Source organism: Amblyomma mixtum, chromosome 4, assembly GCF_055824585.1.
Source record: "Amblyomma mixtum isolate Tamu chromosome 4, ASM5582458v1, whole genome shotgun sequence".
NCBI lineage: Eukaryota > Metazoa > Arthropoda > Arachnida > Ixodida > Ixodidae > Amblyomma > Amblyomma mixtum.
The window spans coordinates 46201986-46216497 of NC_143015.1; the positions used below are offsets into that span (position 1 = coordinate 46201986).

The 14512-nt window shown below is 45.9% G+C and overlaps 1 protein-coding gene across 3 annotated transcripts in view; it reads right to left on the minus strand.

The window, feature by feature from the left end:
- Positions 1–13131: 13131 nt before the first annotated feature.
- step (cytohesin steppke) overlaps positions 13132–14512 on the minus strand; it is a 74918-nt gene continuing 73537 nt past the window's right edge. For all 3 annotated transcript variants that reach the window (XM_089586414.1, XM_089586415.1, XM_089586416.1), the window contains exons 4-5: positions 14257–14477; positions 13132–13325 (exon numbers count right to left, since the gene is read on the minus strand). In XM_089586414.1, coding sequence (XP_089442540.1) covers positions 13244–13325; positions 14257–14477 — 303 coding nt within the window. In that variant the 3' untranslated portion in view covers positions 13132–13243. The remainder of the gene's footprint in view (positions 13326–14256; positions 14478–14512) is intronic.

Genomic DNA, 14512 nt, shown 5'->3' on the forward strand with positions numbered 1-14512 from the left:
CGTTACCATTTTGTTCGCGATTCGTGTTGGCACTGTGCTTGAGAATTTCCGTGTGTGCGACGCGAGCTTGGCTGCACGGCCGTAGGACTGTTTTGCGGCGACAACAGCGATGTCGCCATCCTTCTGCGCTTTGGTGCTCCATTCAGTACGTTTTGTGATGATGGGTGCTCGGGTTACGACTCGCCGGAGAAACTGTGTAACCTGTGTGAAAACATCGGTGCAGTGCAAATGTATCTTCGGGAGCGTCATTTCTTTTTATTTCCTGCCGGCTGTGCGCACATTTGCCTGCAATAAACATATCGGCGTGATGAATGGGTGACTGAACACTTCCGCTAGCCATTTCGGTTTAGGTTGTAACAACATGGAAACAAGAATCATTGCCGCTTTTGAATCACGACTGATTGACAGTGTACAAATCTCTAATATGTGCCAACTCATAAGTTTGTTTTTCATGAGCATTTCAAATGATGTAGCGCAGAAAAAAAAAAGTGTGGCAGCAGCTTATGCAATCAAAACTGACCACAGAGCAAGTTGAGCATAACGAGTCTTGATGAAAAAGAAGAAAAAAATATTGAGAAAACCTTTGCCATTGCTTTCTCTTTTTGCTTAGCAGTGTTAAGTCAATATTGACAAATGCTTGGCAGTATTCAGTTTAAGTGGGATGTTGGTTTTCACTGCAATCAGAAAAATACAGTGGTCTTGAAGCACCTCATAGGCAATGACAGTGTCTGTTGTTGATTTTGCTCATGGTCCTTTTCGATCCGGGGATCAGTGGTACGAAACTGGATGTGTTCGCAATGCTATTGTTGCAGAGCTGCTCGCGAAATCGGCCTTATTGGTGTTAAGTGGTTGTTCAGCGGTGCTTCCTGAGTGAGCCGCAGAAGTTTGTTTAGCAAGCCATTCTCGAAGCTTTGAGAAGAGCTCGTCGATGCACTTGCATATGTCTGTCTGCTACCACCTTCATTTGCCTGTGACTGCTTGCTACAGACATGACTACTTGCAGACTGCAAAATAAGCCCTGTGGAGCTGGTAAAGCTACGCTAGGAACAAAGACGATGGTAACAACATCACTGCACAGGGTAGCAATTCTTGCTCTGTTGTCGTCTCTTAGCACAGTTTCGACATGCCAACTTGCCACCGGTGCACCCCACAGTACGCTATGATCAAGTTCTGTGAAATTTACAGAAAGCAACAACGGGAGAGGAAGTAGGTTGTATAGGCATATCTAGTGCATGCTGTACAGATAGCTTCCTGCCTTATCATAGCCTGGCCCCTCTGTTTTTAATCCTTCATCACCCAGCACCTATGGCCCTATTTGTGTTATTGGCATGTGCTGCAAATCACCAAACACATTTCATACTCTTGACCCTGCTAGATTGTTTTGGCCCATTAAGTTGTTTGATTCAAATCGGCAAGCTTTTAGAAGACATTTCTGCAATAGCCAACTTTTTATTGTTCTTCACGACATGCACCTTGACTGCAACATCCCCCTATGATGCTTTTGTTCTTTGCTTTGAAAAAGCATGCGATTCCCCTATTTATGTGAGGCTGGTTTTCTCGTGCTTTAACTTGCATCCAATAGCTCTAAACTGGATCCAAGCTTAAACAGCCAGCCTTCGGCAGATTTCCCTTGCCAATTCTTATGTATCTTGCCTTTTCCTGCAATCTTGGACGTCCGCCAAGGCACTCCTTTGGGCCTCAGCTTTTCATTACTTGCATTATTACCATCCCTTCAGTGTTTTGTCATATGCCTTCACTGACAGCCATATGGTGTGTGCCATATTGCAATCAATACCAGCATTTCAGTTGTTCAAAACAACAATTAGCATGCCCTGGATTGTCCTGTTTGCTAATGTTACTAAGAATGCAGTAATATTGTTTTTTATTGTCAGCATTACATTTTGCCAACTTATAAGGCCTTCCGATAAAGGTATATTCACTGCATACTGGTTCAAATACCTAATAATCCTCATACACCCACCCACAACCTAGGATATTTACACCATGACGTGTTGTTAGTATCACCATCTTCCAAGTTACTTGCATTCAACTCCCCTGTGTGTCATCAACTTGGGTATTCTAATGTCACATGGCACAAATCTAACTTAAATAGAATCCTTGAATTAGTTCAGTCCTGAGCCGCTTGTTTCATTTTCTCAGGCCATTTTTGAAGGTCCAGTGTGACAGCACCAAAAGTGCTTATTTGAATGTCTTCATCTTATGCAGGTTTTTTTTGCTCCTTACCAACACGTCCCCAACTAATCAGTCCCAACTTGTAGTCTCTCGTGCACTAGGTGCACTAACACTCTTGTGCCTCGTTTAGCTCATATGCCATTGAATTTCAAGATTCGTTTTTGTTCGTGCCACAGAAGGCTGTAACGGTCTTGCATCCCACAAGGCTGTGTATCTTACTGTCCTTCAAAGTGGTTACTACAGAAATCATGCTATAAATTACGAACTCACTGAGCTCCTACCTGGCACACCATTTTAAAGCTCGCTACTAAAGTAACGTCATTTAGGACCACTGAGGTGTGATAAATATGAAAACAAATAGATCTGATATAGTGCTCAGTCACTCGGTCACCTCGGCAAACCAGTACAATGCTCTCTTATGCATAACGTGTTCATTGAGAACTTTGTTCATAATTTATTTCAAACTATATCGGGGCAGATTTACACAATAGTAGCATTTGGGCTAACTTTGCACAAGCTAGCTCTAGCTACCTACATTCGCCGACTGCAAAGCTAAACATGCATTAGTGCACCCACCTGTTGTTGACCAGGCTTCTCTTTGTGCTTGTCTGTTCTGCTCAGCTGAGCAACACACTGACTTCATGATGTGGCTCAGTGAGAATTCTACATCTGTATGCTTATGCATGTAACTTGTATATAGTCACATGTACTAAGGATAGTATTAACTGGGCAATTGGTTCAGCTTAAAAGCTCTCATCATCAGATTGCAGCAAAGAGATAGCAATAAAAGACAAAAGTCATCACTGCCTTTCTGTTTTTCTTCGTCATCCTTCGGCCTGACTTCAACTTGGTTTTTTTCCAACTTCCTTATGACTACTGATGGCTCAGTTAATTCGTTTCTTTGCAACCCAGACTGGCAGTGGAATAAGGATATTTTGCTAAGAAACTGGTAACTAGTAACTAGTACGACATTATTTTATATATAACAAGTGGTGCGGATATCGATTAACAAATACAGATTCTCTCTTTTGCTTGCTGCTTTGGGAATCAGAGTTGCCCTTAAAATTTCTCATATTATTTTTTACTGATCAGAAAGGACGTACCTTCAATATTGCTGTAGAGCTTTACTGGAGAACTTAAGCATCTATGGCCCACACATACTTCAATGGCTTATTTTTCAATTCATTCTGTCCTGAGACATCATAGCTCTTATTTCTGAAAATTAACTTTTTCGCATTCTGCTTGATATGATTGTGTTTGTTTGAGGTAACTGCAAAATATGAAGCAGTTCCCGTTCCCTTGACTATACAAAGCATTCTATCCTAGTCTCCGCCAATATTTGCTATGTAAACTTTCCAAATCGGTTCTTGCATTTCCTTAACCTCTAGGCCAGTGTACTTACTCCCTTATCTAATTATGTATGGATTAATGAGGATGGCACATGTATACTTTTCTGAAATACGGAGCAACCACTTTGTTTTAAATTCATGGGACAGTTAAGAATGCTTTGTGGTTGTACGCACAATACGCCACCTTGTTTCTGTGCATGTCAATATTGATTGGGTCTCAACAGAACTTTCCACACTTGTTTACTATGCTGCATACTGGTTTGCACAATGTTCACTGCAATGTCACCTCAGGAAGCACTGGTAAAAGGAAGCGGCCTGCCCACTGTCACTGCAGAACAAAAGCGTGCACTTTAGTACAGTGATGCGCACCATATCCGCTTTGAAGCCACTGAGTGATATTTCTATTTCGATTTTCGTAATGGTGTGAAAAACATGACGAAAAAAAATAAGAAAAGAAATCAGTATTATTGCGTCGTCATTTTTCTGTGATATTGTAAACACCTGCAGTTAACACTGATCTTCCATATTAGTAAAGGTTGGGAACATTGTAATTTCCTCATGTATAGATGCATTCATATCTGATGGTAACATGCTAAAATATGCTGATTTTTTCATGCATGCATAATACACACATACACCTTTTCTTTAATGAGAGACAGTGGCGTGTTTGATGTCATTTGACCACACATACTATGATGTGGATAGAGTTGAAGTGCGGCTGGAGTGAACAGGGACACAAGAAGAATGATATACAGGTGATGCTGGATTTCCCACAGCTGAAGAACCAAGCTGGGCAAAAATGATCTGGTTTGGTTTGGTTTATGGGGTTTAACGTCCCAAAGCGACTAAGGCTATGAGAGACGCCGTAGTGGAGGGCTCCGGAAATTTCGACCACCTGGGGTTCTTTAACGTGCTATGACAGAGCATTGTTAAAGGCTGTGAACAAGCAGTCCACATCAGCAGCAGCAGATGCCCTCTCTACAGATGCAACAACCAATCTTGTCAAGGTCACCTTGACGTCAGAAGCAGTAGCATGGACTAAGCCTCGGTAGTATTCCCTTTTATCTAAGAGAACACAGAGGCATCTGCTTTACGTCACCTCTTGTGTAGGACAGTCCAGCATACACTGTTCGTGATATCGCTTTGGACAGTTGGCAGTATCAGTGAGGTGTTTGTTGCGGGTTGTCTCTTTTTGTTTCATGTTAACTATGCGTATCTATTCCTACAACACATATTTTTGTTTGCATTGAATTGGCATTTAAGCTCAGCCAACAACCAATGTTCAGTTTTGGTTTTTGGCTGTCAGAACATGTTATCACCGAACACTATAGTCAGATTCAATTTAAGTCTGCAGTGAAGCTCTGCCATCTGGACCGCTGCACAGAATTCTTCCGCGCCAAAAAAAGTAGTCCGCTGTTAAAACTTTTATTGTATACTACCATAAGAAGCTTATTACAAGAAAAAATGATAAGCTCTAGAATTCTGATACCTGGATAGATTAATAAAGTCAAACATCGAACAACTTATTTTGTTTACTGTTATTGGTTAGTGGAGTAATACAGGATGCCTCGGGCCATGACCGAGTGCTAACAACTGCTGTTTCTTTTAAGTTTTATCCTACTATATATGAGGTACGCGGTATGTGAACCAGAATCATAAAATTTCAGTCACAGCAGTTTCATCTTGCTGAGATGTTTGATGTGTGTTCCACAAGGTCACCATCCTCAAATCCAGCAAACCATTGTCATGAAATGCATCATTATTTTTTTACTTGCAGTTATGTTGTAGGTAGGCAGCCAACGTCTGTGTTAAAGTATTCCACTCAGGATGTCGGTTTGCTTCTGCAAACAATGGAAACTCACTAAAAGCATGTGTTTGATTGCACAGACGGTTACCAGTTGAAAATAATAACAGTCATATTCACCCGACATCACTGCTATCATTCAGCAGCACAGAGAACCCTATGCAACAATTTTGTGGCTACAAACGACAGAGTGCAGGAACCACTGTGTATACGCATGTATGGAGTGCATGCTGCACGTACTGTTTCTTACTTCAGAATGCTGGCCTTTGCCAGTTACCACCCAGCAGCTATTGCCCCATTTCCATCACTATGCAAGATCAATGCTCAAATGCATGTGCGGTAATTAGTATCCAACTGTACAGCACTGCATACAAGAATTCCCAGTAGGTGTCAGCAGTTCACCCATGATGGCTATCATTAATCCTGCTTTTCAATTATAACCTCAGGAATGCCTTCAGGTACTTTCCCTGGGCCTTTTCACACCTCTGTCCCATTATGGGGACAGTGCTTCTAATTAGCCCCCTCAGTTCATCCATCAATAACTGTTCCCTCTTGAGGCTGTTCACTGGTACATGTTCCTCCATAATGTCATTTTCCACCTGTCTTAGTTGTTTTTTGGGCTTCTCCCAATAAATGCAGACTTCATAATCTCTTTTGTCAGTTAATTTGTTATCCTTTGTCACTGTATGACCGTCGCAGCATTCCTTTCTGAAAATTTGACATCCTTCATTTTAAATACCCCTAGAATGCGGTCTTGACATTGCGCGCATCCATCCCGGCATCCGTGGGATTGGTACGCGTTACAGATTCCGCAAATATGTGCTTCCGAATTCGCTCACGCGGAAATGTACAGGTCACAGTCTGCCTTAATTTCGAGTGCTACCATACTGTACATGCGCCCGTTTCTTCGCCCTCCATTACGTGCCCCAGTAGTACGGAAGCTCTTTCGCAGCGGCTCAATGCGCGGGCACAGCGGGGAATCAAGGCATCAACCCACGAGACGATTCACTTTGAAACCGGTTCGTATCTCCGTGGTTCGCCGCGTGTCGTCACCTTTGCGTGTGCAAAGTTCTTCGTCCTGTTGCCGGCTGAACTTCGGCACGCCATGGCTATGCCGAAGTTCAGCCTAGGTGCCGGTCGCCGAGGAGCAAAAAAGACAACGTTTTCGCGCCGTCTAGGTTGCCAACAGGAGCATGCTATTGGACAGACGGCAATGCCGGGTGCGCCAATCGGAACGCTTTAAACCATCCGCCTCGTCCGCCAGCTCCAAAATGATCGTACAACACCCATTCCGCCCCACGCCCGAGCGAAGGCCGAAAGCGAGCGGTTCGCTCGCTGGCGGATCCGCCCAAAAACGATCGTACAACGGCCTTTAATCGTAGCACTGAGGACTATACGGCGGCCAAGTGCGGTGTTGGTGTTCCTTGGCGTAGCTCTCAACACTGAAGTAATGATGTGCTGAGTTATGCCCCTTCGTGCAATGAATTTCGAACTCGATGTCGACGTGACGCCGAAATTTATTGGTACTACCAATGTGATGATTTTAACCGTGGAAACAGCGCCGATTTGCAGCGAAAAGGCCCAACCATACCCTTCAAAATCCTGCTGCGTGTGCGGATCATGTCTTTCAACTGGCTCCGCACAATCATGCCGCTGGGAGAGTGAAATGGGAACTATACAAACACTGAGTAAAACAAGTTAAAGAAAAAAAATCTTGTTCTTTTGTACGTCGAATAACTTACCACTGCGTGCGTCGATTTCTTTCTTTTCGTCTGTATATTATTACAATATTAGTTCAACTGGGACATAACCAGGATCATTTAATAAAGTATTACAGAGCTCATTTAAGGTCGCGATGTAAATGCATACATCCTGCGTAAATGTGTTCCCGCAGTGCGGGCATCAGGAACAAGTTTTTTTTTAATTGTATGAGAATTTCAAGGGAAGGGACGAGGAGAAAAAAAATGGCAGTGGCTTAGCTCTGGTTAAGCCTGGATATACAAGCGAAAAGCTGCAGTTGTGCTTTGTTTGACGTCATGGCTGTCGCAGTTCGCGCACAATGCACTGGGAGCACCACGGTAGCGGTGTAGATTTTGAGCCAACTTCCTCGCTACCACTCCTGGGTCTTCTTTTCTTCCTTCCATGGCGAATGTCTGCGCCTCTTCTACGGCCGCCGCCGCCGCTCACGCGTGCGTTTTCGCAACGCCTTGCGAAAGAACCTTCTCTTGGGACGGAGACCGCCGTCCCAAGCGGTTAACCGATGGCGAGGAGGAGAAGTAACTACGGAGCGCGCGCCGCGGCACGCGGTCTCTTAAGTCACCATCCCCAGTGCCATAAGGCACTGCGGAAACAGGAAACAGGAAACAGGAGGAGGATGCCCTCGAGGTCATCCTCCGCAAATTCATGAAACGAGCGCTGGACCTCTCGGTTTCTACCTCTACCAGCCGCCTTATGGCACTGGGGATGGTGAACACTTTTAGGGAGCTTCGGGAGGCCCACCTCAACAACCAATACACTCGTCTCACAAAGACAGGGTCGGGTCGCCGCCTTTTAGCCCGACTTCACATCCAGCACACTCAATTCACAGAGGAGAGATGCCGCCTTCCCGTACACTGGAGACGCGCCCTCCACGTGCGGCCTCTCCCCACCAATATGTCCAAAGAGGATCATAATGGCAGGCGCCTGGCGCGGGCGGAAGCCTTGGACCGCCATTTTCGGAGCAAACCAGGAGTCTTCTACGTGGACGCGTCCGGCCCGGACTCCAGGGGATGGTACACGGCCGCGGTCGTCCACGAGGGTAAAACAGTCGACGCCCTTACTTTCAAGGCCCAGTCAGCAATTCACGCAGAAGAGGTTGCCATCGCTTTGGCAGCCTCTGACACCTCCTCCAAATACATAATCACCGACTCACGAGGGGCTTGTCGAAACGTCACGCAAGGGTGGGTTACTCCCCTAGCTTATCGTATTTACCAAAATTGTAGCCGAGACTCGGATCCCGCGCACCGATCTATCGTTTGGGCTCCAGGTCACCAAGGCGTCCACGGAAATGAGGCAGCCGACGCCGCCGCGCGCGCGCTCTCTCTCCGGGCATTTCCCACGGGACCCGACGCCGACCAGGACTTCCATTTCAATCCGATTTACACTTTTAAGGAAATATGCGATTATTACAAATCCACGCACCAAACTCTTCCCACCCCATGCGAAGGGCTGGGGAAGGTCAACGAGCGGGTACTCCTGCGCCTGCTCACCAACACGATGTTGTGCCCGGCAATTCTACAGCATTTCGATCCTAAATTCGACGGGCGGTGCTCACACTGTGGGGAGGTGTCTGACACCTACCACATGGTGTGGGCCTGCCAGCAGAACCCATCCCTACCCCCTATCCCGAACCCCACCCGAGAGGACTGGCGGTTGCTGCACCCTCGAGGCCCAAAGGGCCTTAACGCAGCGCGCCCGGGCTGCGGCAAACGCCAATGGTGTGCCTGACTAGGCATCCCACCTAGTGGTTGTAAGGGCGTGACCCTTCAGGTCACGACCCCCAACACCTCTCTCTATGATTAATAAATGTTTTCACCACCACCACCCTCTTAAGTCCGCCGCCGCCGCTCGGGCGTTATCGCAACGCCTTGCGATAACGCGATAAGAACCGCTAGCAGCGGCGAAGGGTAAACCGGTGGCGAGCAGGAGGAAGGGCGCGCCGCGGCGGCGCCAAGGGGTGGCTCACGCGAAGCGCGTTGTTGACGAGCCTGTGAAGCTTTTCGCTTCAAAACCTCTCCCAAAGCTTTGATGTATCCACTACGTCCTTCCGAATGCGGGAAGCTGTTGCTATAACAGCTAGAGAGTGCTAGCAGGAGCTGAGGTATGAAGCCTTGCACGAGCGAAGTAAAACTTCTCTCTGTGCAAATTTCTTTCTAAAAGTGTACCAGAGCCCTCGTAGGAACATGTGTGGTCTACCTTCTCTGGTGTAAATGCTGTTCTGCTCTACATCCCGTCGTGCACAACTTTTTTAATAGCGCAGTAAGCCTACATCTTTGTACACGTGTCGACTAAACACGCACAGCGACCACGCATTCTGTTAAAACTGCACCGCTACGCAGGTATTGGTATCCAAGCAAGGCAGTTTCCATTCTGCTTGGTGAAGTCTGTGATTCTGGGTCGGCGTAGAGGTAACCACAGCCAATGAATGTTGCTCGGTACAGCCTGTACGGTCTGCTGGATGTTTCGAGAAGCTTTCAGTCTTGTTGATCCGGCATCCTTCGTGCGGAAGCCGCTGCAAACTAACGCAGAAGCCAAACCAACTAATTACACGCTTGACCGGCAGTGAATAGCTAGCATCTGCCGAGGACAAACAGACGGAGATTAGCTTCACGACTGACTGCGCCGCACACCACTCACTCGCATCTAGATTTGCACAGAGGAAGCGACATCGTCAACCAAACATAACCGCGCTAACCCTCCGACCGCTTATCAGCGCAGCCAAAAGACAAGACTTCAAGGCGATGCAGTTTCTGCACGTCAGACCAGACTTCATCACTGTGCACGTGTACAACGTTAGAAGAAAATGCAAATTGTGTGATGGCCGTCCAGCTTTCGTGGTTTAGGGTCTCCTGGACACAACGCTGATATAAGCTTTTTCAATTAAGCCTTGACCTTGAAACGTCACGGATGGTTAACCGCATAGCTTTATTGTTTCCGCCCTACACCGAGGGAAAGGGAACAATGTATGAAGCAGAAAGCTTGAAAATAAAGGGAGATATGTGTAGAAGTTCGTTGAGAATCATGTCGCTCATCGTTCAGAACATCGTTCTACATGGTGGAGTCGCTTTGAGTTGGGGATGTCCGGAAGGAAGATGCTGTGAAGAGTTTGGAAAAGAGCATAAAGTTGTGCTGGCCCATTTCTGTCTGAGAATACCTATCTCTTTCGCCTGAATAAACCTTCAGTTGAAAGATAGCGCCTGTCTAGTCCTCTTCTCCCTTATCTTCGTTGGTTAGCGCTATGACGTGTACACGTATAACACCTCCCATAAACCTTGAAATCGACTCGCGCGGATGACTTCCAACAACCTCACCAACATCATTACTATTAGTAAGGTATCGTCCAGATGGGGCCTTAAAGTATACGTAGAGAGCACTTTCGTTGGAGATGCTTTGCAAAATTGGCCATCGCCAAATAAAGATAGAGCAACTAATTCGCTTCCACCGCGTTTCATTTCAAACAGACGTGACCGTGGGTGGAAATTCACGGAAATGAAATGCGGGGCTAACACCTTTCAAAGAGCATTTGCAACTAAAGCGCATGCACAGGCCCATTACTTTTTTTAGAGAGCTTTGCTTATTACCCATTCACCACTATCACTCACGGGACACTCAGTGATGGCGACATAAGCTTGGCTTTATTTAAGCGCGTAGGCCTATACCACCTTCAGTTTTTACCTTTCATTAAGAAGCCGCCGCGGTGTCTCAGCGGTTACGGCGGGTTCGAAAGACGCGGGTCCGATCTCGGCCGCGGCGGTTGAGTTTCGATGGAGGCGAAATTCCAGACGCCCATGTACTGTGCGGTGTCAGTGCACGTTAAAGAACCACAGGTGGTCGAAATTACCGGAGTCCTTCACTACGGCGTCCCACATAGCCTGAGTCGCTTTCGGACGTTAAACCCCCATAAACCAAACCATGGTATCCGTTCGAAGGAGAGTGTTCGAGTTGCATGTTGTGGAGCTCAAGTGTCGCCATCGTCCTTGGTCCCTGCACAGCGTTGCGTACCTAGACGAATGGTGGGCCTGCATATTCGTGTAGGGTTGCTTCAGCACATTCGAGAGTGTTGCATTTATGGCGTTTAAATGTTGAGTTAATGTGAGACAAAGTTTTCTAAGTAACATCACAAAAACACCAGAGAAAAGTACATTTAAGAAAACTGAATTAATGGTTCACCAAATCAAAAACGTTAGACATATTGTTTCGGTGCTACATGGGTGTCCATACCAAAACTAAAATGGTGCTTCTTGAAATCGCATGAGCAGTCCCACTATTTCATCTAGTTTTTCGGATGGCTTTAGCTTTTCATTTTCTATGCTAACGCCGCGTGGCATCTCCACAGCTCGACCTTTGTTGACCTACCAGAGAGTGCATGTTATGCCACTAGCTACAACTATGTTTTCGAAAAAAAATAAGCAACTTTAAAAAACATCAGTTGCTAACACTGGGTCATGGTTTGTGGCGTCCTGTATTACTCCGCTGGCTGATCACAACAGTAAACGAAATCAGCTTTTTAAGGTTTGACTGAAGCAAGGTATCAAAATTGTAGAGCTTGCAATTTTTTTTTATTGACAAGCTTCTTGTATAGGTAGCCAGAAAAGTTTCAGCAACGGACTACTTTTTCGTTGCGGAGGAATTCTGTGCGGCGGTCCTCAATGTGGTGGGGTGAGCTGCACTACTAACTAAAGTTGTACCCGACTATCTTGGCGCGTGCTCATGGGAGCGCGCCGACGATGAAGCCGAAGTGTGTGTGCGTGGTTCGGACAGCGAGTCAGCCATCTTGTGAGTTTTCTGCTGTGCTCTTAACTCTGCTGAAGCTGCGAGTTGTGCCAGTCCTGTCTTCGTTACTATATTAACTGGGCACAGAAAAATGATTGGTCTGCCGGGAACATTGCAACTTACAAAAGGTAATCAATGAATTATGAAATGCAAAAACAAATTACAAGCAATAAATTACTCGTAATGCATTACATAGAAGTGTGGAACTTATCTGAAGCGTTCAAAACAACCACTAGGGACTTTCCTTCCCTTGGGTCTAAGTTGACGTTTTCAACTAATCATTTCAATGCAATGGCGTGTTGCAGTACATTACATCTGGCCAATATGTAGTGCCAGTCAACATGACTGCTTTTTTATTCATTACATTTCAGGCTCTTTTCTAAGACTGCATGCACTGCAGTGTGCTACTCCTTCCTATTTACTGATCAGCCCCAAGAACCGAAATTTAAAGGAAACAATGGAGACATCCAACGAAAACTGGAAACATTAGGCTGTGAAGAAAAATAGAAATGCAAGCAGCCAACAACTATACCGATGATGAATGTTTACGGCGAGAGGGCATCCGTCGCCAAAAAGTTCCATGGCAGAAGGTTTTCCACCTACTCAAGGTCAAGGAGGGGTCCATTTCCCAAGCATTGCACACTAAAGAAGCTGAGCACCAGGCAGCGGATAACTTGTATCCATTGTATCACCAGTTGGTAACCGGCGGCACTGGGGATCGAACCCTGCACCTCCCGTATGTGAGACGGATGCTCAAACCACTAGGCCACAGCTGCAGTCCCAACTAAACCATCCAATGCACCACCTTTGTCATAAGTAACAAGGCTGCATGGTTTCCGTCTAGCTCATACAGTGGAGCCCTTACAGCTTCTCTGAAGCTGAAATGGTCGATACAGGGAAGGACTCTGGGCCTCCTTACCTTCCAACACCTTTTATCTTTAGGAAAGCCACAAGGGCTCCACTATACAAGCTGTATAGTTGACCTGCTGTTACTGAGCTCATCTCTGAAGTTTTGCTATACAGAATGAAAATGCATTCATAGCACGTAATTAAATGAATGCGTTTCCATACCACACTCTCAAGACCTGCATAACAATGAGTATAAAAAGCAGTCCAACCAAAACAGTAAACCCACAGAATGTCAAGTGCCTTCCTTGATAACTCTGAGCCAGTCTGACGAAATGCTTGCACACCTGAGTTGGCCCAGTGCCTTCAGAGTCAGCTGCTCTTCAGATATGAAGATAGTGAGACAAGTACCATAAAATCACCGTTTATTATTGCAAATCGTTATAGAGGTATATACAAAAATTGTGACTAGATTCAGTGTCTTGGAAGAGGACGGCTTGCAGGGGACCCGCATGTGTCATCACTTGAGGTTGTAGTGCTGCGCTGCCTTCTTCTTGCGCGCTGAGAGCATGTCGTAGAACGGGTTGTGGCTGATGCTCTGGCTGCAATGGAAGGTGAATGCACATTCAGGACACACACTATAAACAGCTGAAATGTGAGTGCATGTTGGCAACAAAGAGGCTTATCATACTATATCAAGGAAGTTGAAATTTGTCCATTTTGATCGGTTCAAAATTCACACGTGCTAACACACAGTGACCATGCCATAATGAAACATTAGTTGACTACAAAGTTGTGTCTACATATCATATCAAAATTATAATCAATTAGATTTTTTGTAGCAATTAAAACAAAATTGAAACACCATATACGGTGGTGACTATGAAAGCAAAAAAAGTAAGCAGCATTCTTCCATTCGTGTTGTGAAAAGCTTGACTAATGGTCTGCTGTCACTTCATTGCAAAGCCAATTCTACAACTAAGTAAATGCTGTCAAAATATCAGAATTCGTAAGGCGATTTGTTTGGTATAGTTGACATCCCATGTGCTCCGGATTAGTTCTGACCATGACAACCTGTGGTTTACCTAGCAATGAAACCTCAGCACATATATGTTTTTGCCTTTTGTCTCCATCAAAATGCAGCTGCCGCAGTGGGAATCAGCACCCAGCCACCAAAAGGCACTGCGATGGGTCAATATTACCAAGCAAGTAGCCCACAGTGTGCACAACAATGACCCAATGATGGGCTGGATACCCGGCAACATACTACAGTACTTCAACCAAAGAGGAAGCACTCTAAAAAAAGGAGTCAACGAGTTAACATGACTTTGCTGTCATGACCTAGCTGCCATGGCCGTTCGCAGTTACCAGGGCAGCCGACTGCAACATCACGGCAATGATTCGATTGGTTGAACAGTGTCTTTGAGGCACATTTGCCATTTCATTTTAGAGTTGTACCTGGCCCAAACGCTTCATCTACAGGCAAGAGTTCAACCACACACTGCCTATGCCCATCAAGGGAGTGCTACTCACCGGAGGCACTGTATCCACTGGTCCTTCTCCTCGGGTGTGGCGGCCGACATGCGGTAGACTGTGTGCTTGCCTTCGACCACCTTGCCTTCCGAGTCGGTCTTGCACGCCTTGATCAGTTCGCTGCCCACTGAGTAGAGTTCGAAGCAGTTGGGCTTGTGCCGGTCTTGGACCTCTTTCACCTGCACGTTCTCCAGGGGGATGATACCACGGGGCTCCTTGTCCTGCACAAATATTACAAGAGCATGAGGAAGGGTTA